Raw genomic sequence first — 15,038 nt, forward strand, 5'->3', positions numbered from 1 at the left:
CATCATATGACAGACTTTTCCATATCAACCAAAAATCAATTTTAACTTGATATACATCAATAAAGCTTCATCCCAAATGGCATAGAAAATACAATTTCCGATTATCATTTTGCTAAAATATATAGGCTTTCAGCCCTACATACTAGAAGTTATACGAGTCATGCCTTACATGGTCAAAGGCACAAAAGCCAATACCATAAAATTATACGAGTCATGCTCTACATGGCCAAAGGCATAAATCTGATATAACATAGTAAAGTACATTGAATATATAACACATAACATATAATTATCCCTATATTGAACTCACCGTGAAATAACCGGAGGAGTAAATGATAATTTGGGCAGCACTTCAGCTCTACATATGACTTACTGTGATGAAACCGGGGATTTTAGTTGAAAACCGGCCTTACTCCGGCAGAGTTAATTCGGCTAGAAAATATGATTTTCTCGGGAACTTCGGAGTGTCGGGACTTGCTTCGGGTGTCGGGGATGATATCGGGGCTTCGGAGAGTTAAAAGTGGGTAAAAAGAAAGTAGAGAGTGAGAGAGAATAGATTTTCTAAACAAAAACCCGAAGGCTTTGCTTTCAATTTATAGTGGTTGAAACTCTCATTACGCTGGGTGTAAGTTATGAGTACGCTAATAGCCACTACGCTGGGCGTAAAACTTAGTACGCTGGGCGTACCCTGATGCATGGCATAAGATGTGTCCAACCTATGTGATACGTTTCGAATGCGAGAAATAGGCGACGTGGCCAATCTCGGACCATGAACACGAGTACGCTGGGCGTACTCCGAATTTCCAAACTTCAAAAATTCGTATCTTTTGCATACGAGCTCCGTTTTTGACGTTCTTTATATCCACGCGAAGGTGAGATTATACTCTACAACTTTTGTTTAGACTTCGTCGGTTAATTTTGAATTCATTTTTATTGTTATATTTTTAACGGGTCGGAACAGGAAAAGTCCGTTAAAAATTCATAACTTCTACATCTAACGTCCGTTTTCATCTGTCTTTTTACCGTTGTACTACTATTGATGAGACCTTCGATTCCCGTTTAGGTTGCATCAGCTAAAAATCACTCGATCTTTATTTCGAGTTTTTAGTTGTTTACTGCTATTCCGAAACTTAGAAAAATTATAACTTCATCATACGAAGTCGGATTTGGACGTTCTTTTTATGAAAATTCTCGGTTTAATGAATACTACGAATTTTGTTTAGATCACTAAAGCTAAAAAGTAGTTTATTGAAAACTCACTTTTTACGTCATATGACGTCATGCCGGTTCTGTCGCGAAACTTTAAATAGTCATAACTTTTTTGTTATAACTCGGATTTCGATGAGGTTTTAGCCTAAATATTTCTAACGAGATTCTTTACAACTTTCATTAATATAATTTTACTTATTTTCAACTTTATATTTTCGTTAATTTCAAAAGCTGACATTTGATTGGAATCTCATAATACTTCCAATACATTCTGAATGATTCTAAACATAGTTTTACTTCAATTAAAGTAAAAACTATTTGTTAGAACTCAATACTCAAATTCATATAATATTTCATAATATTATTCATTATAAAACACGATAACTGAATGTGTATGTTACAATAAATATAACTAATTACCATAATTAGTTCTCATAGATTTAATTAGTCTCTTTTGATCACTAAATTAATTCCAAATTAACTCTTGATCAATAGTAAATAAAACATATGATTTCATATTAATATATTAGAACTTATAATATATTAATAAATCATATATAACCTTTTCTCAAGAGTCTATCCTAACAAATTGTCATGGTGTTATGCAAACCAAATGGACCGTGCTACTCTCGGGTCGAGTACATACCAATAATAGTTATGGGCTTAGACATCTAATCCAACAGTAAGAACATGTATCAGAGCATACACGGATATTAGGAGTATGTATGAGGTATATGTTAGAAACATGTATCAGAGCATGTAAATACAACTAGAGTATGTATGTATGAATATATGATGAGAAAGGTATCCTTTGATACCTAAGATGCAACGACCCAAAAATCAGGATAAAATTTTTCATTTTAAAAAACGAGAGTTACAATCATCACATTATTCCAAAACCATCACATAAAAATAATGTTCAATCATCAGAGTACAATATCAAAAGTACGGAAAATAGTGAGGAGTGAATGTTATGCCATCACGTCGGGCCCTTCCCCTTAGTACTGAAAGTACCTAAAACCAGAAATACAGACTATAAGCAAAATCTTAGTGAGTTTACCCAAAGTAACACATACCAAACATAACTAAGTCAGTGTTATGGGCCAACCCATAGTCTTACAAGCAATTTCCTGCTGAGGACAAAATCTCGGTCTTCCATACAGTTGCCAGGGGCCAGATCCTAGTCTTTCATACAGATGTCAGGGGCCACATCCTGGTCTTTCATACAATTGTCAGGGACCAAATCCTAGTCTTTCATACACATATCACAAATATAGCTAGCATCCTATATCAGAAATAACGGGTCGGCCTTAGTGCCTTCGACCCATTAATACAGTTAGAAAACTCACCTTATTTCGCTGATACGTAACTAAATGCTCGGTTACCGAACCGAAAGATCCTACACTGAACACAATCAAATCATTCTAATCAGAAATAGGTTATAAACCATAAACATGGGCCTAAATCCCAAATCTAGACCCCTAAGGTAAAAGCCCATTTTACAATGGGCCTAACCAAACTTGGCCCAATAACACATTAATGGACTCCATGGCCCAAAAAGGCCCAAATCAAGCAACTTAAGGCCCACTAAAGAAATCCTAAGGCATTTTCATGCATCAAACAGACCAAGGCCTAAAACCTAACTAAGGCCCAAAATTCCAAAGCCCAACCAAAGGCTAAAAGCCCAAGGAAAGCCTCAGCTTGGCGTACTTGACCACTCATCAGTACACGCAATGTACCCCTTGGTACGCCCATCGTACTGATCTGCTTTCCACCATAAGCCAAAAAGTTCTTAATCCGTTCAACCATAAGGTCTAAATTTTAGATCTCTTCCATTTTAGTGTTCTAATGCATAAAGTTGGCAACTTTATCACATCATTCCAAAACCATCACATAAAATTAATGAAACCCAACATCATATTAAGGACTCAAATTCATGCATGGAATCATATCAACACTCAAGATGACATTTTTGTGCATCTATAACAACAAAAAGACATAAAGAATAATTATGTTCCATGTCATTTGTCCACATGATATCTTGTAGAACAGGGGGTTATATGATCACTTATCTAACGACACATATATGACTAGAACAGAGTTCGACAAAGGCTTTGAGAGCTACAATTTGCTAATCAATTTTGAAGTTATACTTTCAACTATACTTTTTAGACTGATCCAAGTGGGAGACAGTTGGATTAGGTGTCTAAGCCCATAACTATATTTGGTATCTTAAATTGATGGTAGCATAGTCCTTTTGGGTTGCCTTCACACTAGCAACTAGACAAGATGATTAATTGAGAAAGAGGAAGAATTTATTAATTTGATAAATTGAAATAAATGATTTATTAATGTATTATGGAAATAATATATTAATTAGAAATCATATTATTAATTAATAGTTAATCTGAAATTAATTTGGAATTAATTTTGGGATTAATTGTATTAATTAAAATGTACAAGGGATGTTTGGTAATTTATTGATAGTTGAGGAAGAAGCCCTAAGAGGCTTGGACGAAAATCTTCTAGAGGAGCTCTAGAATATTTGGCTATAGGCTTGCTTATGGAAGGTTTAAGGCTTGCTTGGTCCTTAAGCAAAGCAATTAGGGTTTCCTTATCATAACCTAGTTTTGGCTCTAAGTCACCGCACTATATAAAGGCAATTACCCTTGACGAAATCGGCCACTTGAAACCCTAGAGCTTGGTAGCTAAAATTTAGAGCATCCTCCTCCTTCTCATAACTCATCTTCTTGCTAAGTGTGTTTGTAAGCCATTAGATGTATTACACTTGTGATACTTGCTCTCAAGCTTCATGATCTACAAGGTTTTGGATTGTTATTACTACATAACAATCAAATGTATGTATCTTAACCCTTATTATGTGATTTTCGATTATAATACATAGATCTAGGGTTTGCATGTTGTTGTTCATATGGTATGTTCAATTAGAGAATACATAGATCAAATTAGGGTGTCATGCACACATAAGATTGTATGTTTATGCTAAAACCCATCAGTTACTTATATTACTTATTGTAATCTTTTTTAACATTAAAAAACTGAAGACTGTAAAGAGTTGATGATGAAACATGAAGCTGAAAGTAAGTCGAATACCTGTAGTATGAAGTCTCTTATTTTATAACAGGTATGCTTATTGTAATCTTGAATAAGCTAGAAAGAGCCATTTTGTATGCATACTCCAAACAGGTAGCCGCTACTATAAACTCAACATCCGAATTTTATGTCCTTATTTTATAATAGGTTTGCTTCTGTCCTTTCTTATGACTCTTATTTCGAAATAAATATGTATTTTGTTGAATATAACATCCTACTTTTTCTCCCAATTTTACATGTAGAGCTTATGGTATGATATACATGAAGTTTATGTTTTGAAAATACTTTGGTAAGATTTAGAATCTAGAGTAATTTTCCCCCATTTAATTTTTGTCCTATGCCCCTTTTATGCCATTTTGTTTGTTGTCTGTGTCTTTCATCAGTCTGAAACATAAAGTTATATGAATGTATTTTGACTGCATTATAGTTTGCACTTTGAAGAGATTACAAAGAAGAGTTGAAGATGTTTATCGATTTCTTAGAGACTTTGAACTACTGAAAGATGAATTTTCCGTTGACATTTTACTTTGACTATTATGCGTTTGTAAGACAATGCGTTATGCTTTAACACAGAAGCGACACCTTCCAACCCCCGCAAAGCGGTGGAAACTATTCTAGTTGATATTATTTGAAGAACTTAAAGATTTATAACAACTTAAGAACTTTTTCCCGGATAACATTTTTCATTCAAAAAATATCAAAACCATAGTTTTAATTTGTCTGTGAGGTGTCATGTGAGATTTCACCTTCCCTCACGTTTTGTCTACCTCTCATATTCACTTCACTCCGTATCACTATCTCTTAGTTTCCCCTTCATTTAAAGAACAAATCGCCTCTCACTTTTAAATTTCTTTTTTAAAAGTAAAAATAAATATGTAATTAGTTTACTAAATAAGAATATAATTAACTAACAAAATATAATTTAAAAAGTTATATTTTTATTCAATATATTCTTTAATACAAAGTATTAACCTCATGTTATTTTAATTTATAAAACAATCTCTTAGGATTAATTTCTGTTGAGTTTTATATAACTTGTTGATACGAACATGAATTTAATCGGTTTATTTATCTATGCGTTCGTTATCATTTCAACTACAACTTTTATTTGGAAAGCTACTGCATATAGGCTCTAGATCTTGGGTTATAATAGTTTAAGGTAACATTCTTAGTTATTTTTAAACTTTTTCTAAAAATCACTACTTTTTACATAAGCTTCTTGGAAGCATTTTCATTCGTTCCAAACCACTTATATAATATTAATAAAAATTTATGGAACTTAATCAATGTATTCCTTTTTGAAATTAAGCTCTTTAACTCATTTGGTATTTATATATTGAAAATGAAAATGAGTTTAAGAGCTTAAATATAAAAGTTAATGCATGTATGAAGTTTCATAAGTTGTTATTAGTATATGAGTGGTTTTAAATGAATGAGAAGGTTTCCTTAAAACGAATGATAAAAATGATGATTTTTTGGAGAAGTTCAGAAATCACTGTATAGTCTACTTTGGAGCTTTTTAAATCAAAATCTAGAGCATGTATATAATAGCTTTTTATATAAAAGTTGTAGTTGACATGATTAAGAATCGAATAAATCCAACTTCACATGAAAACCTTATGGACTTTTGAAGTTAGAGAAAAAGTTCAAAAAAACTAAAGAAAAAGTAAGTGAAATTTCTAAGTCAAAAAAAATGTCCCAACTGTAACACCCGGATCAGGTGCACATTATCATTAATATTGTAAAGTTAGAAGTTCCAATATTTTCCCTACTCACGACGTGAAGAATGCATTCTCACGTCGTGATGAGTGTTTCAGACCCGTGCATCATTTTAAGGCTCACGGCATGAGCAGTATTGTGCACACGACATGAGGCTGGCTGGCGACCTAAATCCTTAAGTTTTCGGTATTTTAGGGAATAAGAGGGCTAGGGTTTCTCACCCTCAGCCTCCTCACTCTTTAAACCTCCATAAACCCTAATCTTACTCCTCTTTAAGATCCTTTGTCATTTGGGTGCATTTCTACCTTAAAGAAGAAGAAAAAACGAAGAAGGAAGTGCTCTAGTGGTGGTGTGGGCAAAGAATCATCATCATCATCTTTTCCTGTTTTGGACCCTTGTAAGTATCAAAGGCTCCAACTTTTTCTTATCATGGATAGATCTTGAGTTTTGTCCATCTTATTGATGTTATTGCATGCTTGAGTGGAGTAAATCCATAAAGTTTGCAACGTTATGGATTCTAAGAGTCACTGGAGCATTATATTATTCAGATCTGAAAGATGGCTTGGATTTGAGGCATGTATGAAATTTTGAGGCTCATTTCTTCCCTTTTTACCTAGAAGCGGATGATCATGTGTGGTGAATGCATGGCCATAAAGGAAACATTTTTATGGACCTTAGGGGGTCCCCTTTAGCTTATGGATGAAGTAGAATCGAAGACTTAATGGAATAAGGAATTAAAATGGAGACCCTTAGCCACAGACAGCGCTCACGATGTGAGAGTTAAGATCTCATGACGTGAGATTCGGAGCATCCTCATTTTCTGTTAGAACCCTTAGAGATCACGATGTGAGAATGGGTGCTCATGTCGTGATGCATGTTCAGGTGGTTTCGTTGACTGGGTTGACTAGTTTGGGTCGAGTCGAGTAGGAATCAGACCGGGTTCACTGTCATGACGTGAACAATGCTTGGCCATGATGCGAGGTGGGTTGACTTAGTTGACTTAGTTGGTTTGACAAGTTGACTTTGACTTTGATGGAGAATGGTCATTTGGTTGGAATAGGTGTTGGTTAGCGAGCTCAGATTCGGAGTCGGGACCTCATCAACTTTGTCCAATTTGCGAGGTGAGTTTTCCTCACTGTAATTACGGGTCGAAGGCACCAAGGCTGGCTCTTTGAATTTGATATTTTGTTATGTGATAGTATGTTATCAAGTTGTAGTGATCTGATAGATCGGTATCGTGGTATATAGGATGTTGCTATGCTTAGTGATTTGTAGATCTGTATGTTTGTCTGTTGGTTGATTATATGTTTATCTGTTATGTATTTGTACACATATTTGGTAGGTGGTTGAGGATTTACTACTTTATGTGTGAGCCAACAGGTCGGGGGCATTCCAACTCGATGGTTGAATGGACCCGAGGGTATTCCATCCTGAGGATGACATGACCCGTTGTAGATTGACATTCTAACCCGATGGTTGAGGAGCCTGAGGTATTCCAACCCGATGGTTAACTGGACCCATAATGTATTGACATTCCACCCAGATGGTTGATTGGCCCTGTTGGTATTCCAACCCGATGGTTGATTGGACCCGACATGTTGTTATTGTATATGTAATTTGTTTGTGTGTTGATGCTTGGGGGGATCTCACTAAGTGTTGGCTTACAGTTTTGGGTTATGTTTCAGGTACTTCAGATGACCGCAGGAAGGCGAAGGCGTGACTGTACATATCCTCATGTTTTGACTTATGATTTTGGGAGACTCTGATGTTGAAAATGTTTTGAAAACTATGATTGCAAACAATTTGTGAATTTGGGTTAGTTTTAAAATGTTTAAATTTCTTGTGATTTTTATGGGTGTTATACCAACAGTGTAAGAGACGAACTTTTTAGCTTTGAAAGGGGTACTTTTTGATGTCCAACTGGAATATATTAATAGAAACCTCTTGCAACAAATAACATAATGAAAAGGAATTGGGTCGGAGTTCATATGAGGAATATATGATGGTTCAAAGTTGGAAAATGAGAATAAGACGAATACGAAATCACAACCTGTTAGGTTGAAATCGTAGCCCATTAGACTGAAATTGTAGCCTGTGAAGGCCTAACTACGATTTTGGTGTTGCATCTTGTTGCCCATTCCCCACTTTGTGTTATGACACCACTTGCTTATGTGGCATATGAGGTGGCAAGGCCAAGCCTCAAGCTTAACGAGCCATGGCGATCCGTGGCGTTTTTCAAGGCGTGATGTAAGGCGGCAATTTTGTATTAATTTAAAATTATATTACCACATAAATATAGATTTATATTAAATATAACTACTTTTTAGAAGTGTTAGATCAATAACTAATAACAAAAAGTTAACAAAAACCACAATACTTGTATCTCCGATTTGAAAGGACATAACAAAGAGCAAAAAACTGTGTCTCAAACGAAAAAACACACGCCATAACACGCCATAATGCGCCATGGCACGCCATATCACGCCTTGTCACGCGCCACGCCTAACAGCAACGTTATGAAGCTTTTCGTAACGGCGAAGCCACGCCTCACGCCATGGCGCGCCTTTTAGAACATTGCCCACACCTAATACTCTTAGAGGGCAAAAATCCATTAGAGGATATCCAATGGTAACTTTTTTTTTATATAATTTATTACTATTTATTTTTTAAATAAACACTTATTGCCATGATTCTTCAACTTATTTGCGTTTTTCTATTAACCACTCAATATATATTGAGTGGTCAATATATTTCTATCTTTTTTTTATTTATTACTCTTATACTTTAGTTATATTTCACTTTATCCACTTAAATATATTTTAGTTATAAATATTTTTTATTTTTATAATAAATAATTATTTCTATTAAATATTTAATGACATTTCATTTATAAAATATTAAATTATAATGACTATATAACTTTGTTCAATCTTTTTTATGACTATTTCATAATACTTTTTTCGTATTAATTTTTTCGAACAGTATTTTGTAATATTTTCCCTTGAAACAACGTATTGTAATATTTTTAATAAGTTAAAATATAATGTGTGTTTAAAAAAAATAAATATCAGGGTTTTATAGAATATTTTAGATAGATATGAGAAAATTAGTTAACTTTTAAAAAAAATCTATAAGAAGAAGTTAACCATTGGAGATGTTATTTAATTAAAGGTTAAAGTTTTTGGAACGATGATATTCAAAACAATAAAATGTGATTAAATACACACTAAATACAACATCTTCACACGCTAAATACATCTTCATATCCATCATAGAATGACCAATGTTGAAGGGACTTTCCTTACTAAACAAATCAAACGAATTTAGAAATATTATCAGTTGAGTTTTACTCATGAAAAATTAAATATCCTTCTACCTTTATTTTCTATTTATATTTCTATTCATATAAAATCATAACACGTGGAATCCATTAATTATCATTTTTAGTCATCTATCTTGAATTTTGATTTTAACATTTGTTTGATCTAAATAAAAAGTAGAAGACTATTTGATTTCTTTCTAATCAAACGATTGGATATGATATTCACAAATGGTGAATTTGTTACACGACAGGACTTAACACGACTTAAGTAATTAGTTATAGTGAGAATAGTACATGATTCAATATTAAAATTACTAGGTTGTCTTTCTTTATCCTGCAATAATTATAAATAAAAAATAACATGTATGAATGGACTATACATTTGAAGGCCCACCCCAATACAAAATAATGAGGGACCCAAAGTTTGTGTTTCTTATGATTTTATCGTTGGTTTTTTAAGTGATTGCAAATTTCGTTCTTTATAAATCCAATTAATGTCATAACGTTCAATTATTTATAATTTGTAATGTTTGTGTTTTACCATTCTTCGTAAAATCATTAATTTATTAGGTGATTGTGTTTATGTCTTAACATTTTTGGTAACTATTTAATTTGTACTCTTCGCAGCATAAATAGGTACGTGATTTTGTTTGTGTTTATCAATTAAGAATCTGTTGGTGATATTTATTTGTGTAATGATTAACATCACATCCTGTGAATAAGACTATAAGAGACAAACTCTAAACCTCCATCTGAAAAAAACAGAAGTATGTATAAGGATTAGCTGAACACATAATGCTCATATCATAATTTAACTTAACAATTTTATAAGTATTGGTGTGGATAATCACTCTAGTGTATTTGGACGCCCATATTTTGTTAGTTTGATTTTGAAATGACATTTTAACTTGTCAATTGAATAGGTTTTTTTTTTGTTTTTTTTTTAATACTTTTGTTGAGTTGGTAAAAATTAGGGCCAATAAATTTGAACACGGGCTTCAAAAACTAAAAGTCGGTTCTGCTTTCAATAGAAAAGCGTTAAAAATTAGGGACAATAATAATACTGTAAATAACAGTATACAACTTAATGATTATAATCTAAGTCTTCCTTTATTCTAATATCCTAACTCCATCCTTCATCATTAATCATTAGGCGTAGTCAATGGGACCATGAGGTTCAAAAAGGTTAGCCAAGAGCCCATTCTTTCTCAGAGGATTCATACCCATGTCTTTGCACAGTTGATCATTGTACCATATCTCTAAAGCAGCAATCGAAGATCGATAATGGTATTCCCCAGCTGATTCCTTCATATATTCATCCCATCCCTCAATATCCTTCTGCATCTCATCAACACTCGGTGGCTTGAATGCACCTTCAAGAAGCGCAGCCACCCATTTAGACCTCATTTCTGAGGTATAAATATTCGAAAGACTATCGGAAAATCCAATAACCGCTAGTTGTGGTATACGCGGATGAATGCATTCCCTGATAACATTGTTGACCACTGATCAATTAATAATATAAGCAATCATGTTTGTTTCTAAAGTTTATCCAATATAAAACACGACTAATTACCTGTATAGAGGGACTCGTGGTGAATCCACAATGAAGTGACGAAATGTTGGTGATTCAAAAATGTCTTTGAGCTTTTCTACCCCTTTGAATCCAGTAGCGAATATAACAATGTCAGCTTCTATATGTGTGTTGTCCTTTTCAATCACGATGCCATTGTCGTAAAAGCTAAACCTTGGAGTTTTCTTTAGTTTGATGCTTCCTTTCTCAATTGCATTGAAGAAGTCATCTGAATCTGGCAAATAGATGATCAAACTTGAGCGGGCTTCTTTCGAGAAGCTTTCTTGTGGCACCATGTTGTACTTGGCAAGGGGAAGCTTCTTTTTGATGTGGCTTTCGACAAGTTTCGAGACTCCCCAACGCTTTTATAGTTGGTGATCAAAGAAGGAAAAATAAGTGCATATATATGAAGAGGTTAAAATAATAACAATTATGTAATCGGAAATGTGAGAACAAAGTTTAATCAAATACTAATAGCTTATATATATGGGAATAACAATGTTAATCACATGTGATTGATATTAAAAAAACATCTATCTTATTAAAATATTTAACCTTATAATTGATTAAATATATTCTAATCATAGAAACGTATGTTTGAGATTTATTATTTAAAGTGTATATTAGTTTATTTCAGTTTGATAACTGTTTTGAATATACTAATTAATTAATAATGACATAAAATACAAAACGTTTATCGTCTTCAATAAGCAAATTTTTATCTAATTTGAAGGTATTAACTTCTTTGAAAGTATAAACATCTTAATTTGAGAGTACTTATTAGCTAGATTATTCGTGTTTTAACCCAAAAAATATCAATCATCGACATACTGTAGCCTCTAATTCTGTTTTCTCAACCATTGTTCCCGTTCATTGTTGAAATATAATAATATATGTGTTATAAAATTTCTAATGCAACTATACCAACTCATCTTGTTTCATGGTTTTTGTTTTATTCTTTTGTTTAGCACAAAATAATTTTGATTCGTTATAACTATTTTTTTAAACATGTTTAATATATATATATATATATATATATATATATATATATATATATATATATATATATATATATATATATATATATATATATATATATATATATATATATATATATCCTCGATTAAACTTAGAAATGTAAGTTTTTAATTTGTCTAGTAAATATTTCATACTACCCGCATAATTATGTTGTGTTAGTATTTTCTATTCAGATTGATTTTATTGAAATAAACTTTTGCTAAAAATGCTTTTCATATATTTTATTGGTATTTGAGATTGTATATTTTATCTTCAAAAAATATATATGTTATATAAATAATTATTTATAAAAGATTTGTTTTTCATGGTTATATATGTTGATTTAAATTTTCGTAAAAGATATTAGTATAATGATAAAATACAAAACTGTTACATGAAAAATTAAATCAAAAAGTCAATAACATATTGAATGTTTTTTTATTATTATTTTACACATAAATTAACAAAATTTATCAAACATTAATAAAGTTTATTATGTTTAAATCAACATAAGTTAATTCAAACATTTTTTTAACCCTATTTTGATGATGTAGATCATAACCTAATAAATGCTTTTACAAAATAATAATAATAATAATAATAATAATAATAATAATAATAATAATAGCTTAGCAATCACAAACACTTGGTATACTCGACAAAATATCGTGTTAAGATGTTAGGATAAATTCTTTAGAGAATTGTATTTGGAATGGTAGAAATTTTCGTTGCCGAACCGAGGAGGTTTTAGGGCATAGCAGTGTTTTTCAGTAGTTATGATGCATTCTAATAGTTGAAAACGTAAAATGATTAAGGGGTTGGCTAATTGACACTCAATGAATTACAGGCAAGGTAGTGAGATGTTTATGATATTTCAAAAAACAATATAATTTCAGCCAATAAAAATACCTTAAAAATTATATAAGATGTCTAAATGACAAAATGAAGTTTCGTTTTAATCGGCCACTTTACATTTCAAATTCTGACATTATTCAATTTCTACAGTCGTATATTTGCTTAGAGCATGAAACATAGCTTTATGCTCGCAGACATAATTATTTGGTACTCAAAAGTTGGTCAGAAACCTTTGAATGGGAAGTTCCTTTCCAATTGACGTTTTTTTTATAGATATAAGGTTCAATTGTCATATTAAAATGTTGAATGAAAAAAATAAAAGAAAAAATTAATTATATTATTTAAAAACATAGCTTTTATTATGAATTCAATACATTATATAAAAAAAAAATATACAACTATGTAAAAGTAAAATGATAATATAATAACGCATATAATTCGTCACTAGTTTAATGAATTGTAATTGCATAAGAATATCCGCCTTGCTTGTTCCATCTAAAAGATTGACAAGTGTGTCATATTCATGCCATATCTGGTAAATGGGAATTGACGGTTCGCTAATTAATCTCATGTTTTTGTTTTTTGTTTTGTTTTTTGTTTTTGTTTACTAGCAAAATCAATACTAAAATAATAGCTCATAGTAACATTAAGAGACAAATTCCTAGGCTTGTCTTATTTATTTATTTTTTGTTTTTATTTAAAAATGTATCATCTTGCTATGTGAATTAAGACTTTATGGATGACTTGTGCATTGATTTTAGAGTATTATTACCAATTAGTATAGATGTTCTATGTATCTACATATATGTAAGGATTTGAAAGGTTATTATAAATATTCTATTTATGGATTTCAAAAAAATATTATCATTTATAACAGATATTCTTTAATTTATGATATGAATAAATATTGTAGTATATTCTATGCATCACGCGTGCTGATGTGGAGCTGTAGAGGGACTTACTAGAGGTGAAAGTAAAGTAGCGACGAGACTAAGAAGAAAGCCTTCGCCTGGCTTATGAACCAAAAGCTCCGAGAAACGATTCAAGTATAAATGCGTCAACGGGATTCCCCATGGAGACCAATCCGGGAGCTTCCAGTGATCACGCCGGTATACTAGAGTACACGGATGCTCTGGGCCTGAAAATAAACGTCGGAAAGTTATGGAAGACGACCGGAGAAGATTAAAGTTTGACGATGAATTAACACCTGCATGCAATGCAACTAACCGTTGATCGAAGAGCACTCTCTTGCAATATCGAGTCCTGTTTTCCCGAACCCCACGACAACGACCCTCTTCCCTCTCACGAAATCTGCAGCTTTGTCGTGATCCATGGCGGCATAATCCATGGAATGTATTGCATGTCCCTGGAAAACTTTAGGGCCTTTCCCGGCAGCGAATTCGGGTATATTTGGAACATCTTTGAATCTTCCCAAACAGAGAATCACGAAATCCACGGTGTAAACCTGGTGATTTCACATGATCAATATGTAGATTCTTTTTCGTTAAGTAAAACAATGACTTTAGAACACTGGATACGATTTATACCTGGATGGAGTCATTTCCGGTGTCGTGTATGGTGACATTCCACTTGCCTTCCGGTAGAAATGGTTCTCTGATTCCGTTCCATAGCGACCATGGGTCGGATGCTATTGGTCCGTTAAAGCTGATTCCGTTGACTCGGGAATGGAATTTGATGTGGGGTATGAGATCAAAGTGGGTGGCGTAGGACCGGAGGTAGTCTAGAGTCTGTTGTTGGGTAGGGAAGACATCGGAGACGGAAGACGGCCATGGGAAGTCGGAAAACTGATACAAAGGTTTTGCCGACTGGAGCCTGGTGGTTTTGATGGTTTTAGCCCATACGCCACCAATGTCGGATTCCGACTCAAAGACAATGGGGTTGAAGCCTTTGGAGAGACAGTATTTGCATGCAAGGAGGCCAGAAATTCCGGCCCCTACGATGGCTATTTGCTTTTTATCCATTTTATCTCTCAGGCAATGAAATCTGCGATATGTTCTATGCTCTACTGTTATCTATTTATATATACTCAAGAACCCTAATAGGATGGGTCCACATATATTTTTGGCCCAGTATAAAAATAAAAATTCCCTTTGAATACATATCAGCAAAGTTTTAAATGCAACAATAAAAACATTGACTATTTAATTGGAATAAAACAAAAACAAAAATGATGTTTACCGCTTAAGATTTAAATATAAAGACTATTAG

The 15,038-nt window shown here is 32.8% G+C and overlaps 1 protein-coding gene across 2 annotated transcripts; it reads right to left on the reverse strand.

The window, feature by feature from the left end:
• Positions 1–10,365: 10,365 nt before the first annotated feature.
• On the reverse strand, positions 10,366–14,797 carry LOC145092482 (putative flavin-containing monooxygenase 1). Of its 2 annotated transcripts, none has more exons than XM_079030422.1 (5): positions 14,357–14,797; positions 14,037–14,274; positions 13,772–13,947; positions 10,941–11,299; positions 10,366–10,850 (listed from the first exon to the last, which is right to left on the reverse strand). In XM_079030422.1, exons 1-5 carry the CDS (start codon positions 14,789–14,791, stop codon positions 10,514–10,516), a joined length of 1,545 nt encoding a protein of 514 aa, XP_078886548.1. In that variant the 5' UTR covers positions 14,792–14,797; the 3' UTR covers positions 10,366–10,513. The 2 variants fall into 2 exon arrangements, with proteins under 2 accessions (XP_078886548.1, XP_078886549.1); XM_079030423.1 differs by having other exon boundaries at positions 10,663–10,869.
• Between the last annotated feature and the right edge of the window lie 241 nt (positions 14,798–15,038).

This window comes from Lactuca serriola, chromosome 3, assembly GCF_051521515.1.
Source record: "Lactuca serriola cultivar US96UC23 chromosome 3, Lser_US96UC23_V15, whole genome shotgun sequence".
Taxonomy (NCBI): domain Eukaryota; kingdom Viridiplantae; phylum Streptophyta; class Magnoliopsida; order Asterales; family Asteraceae; genus Lactuca; species Lactuca serriola.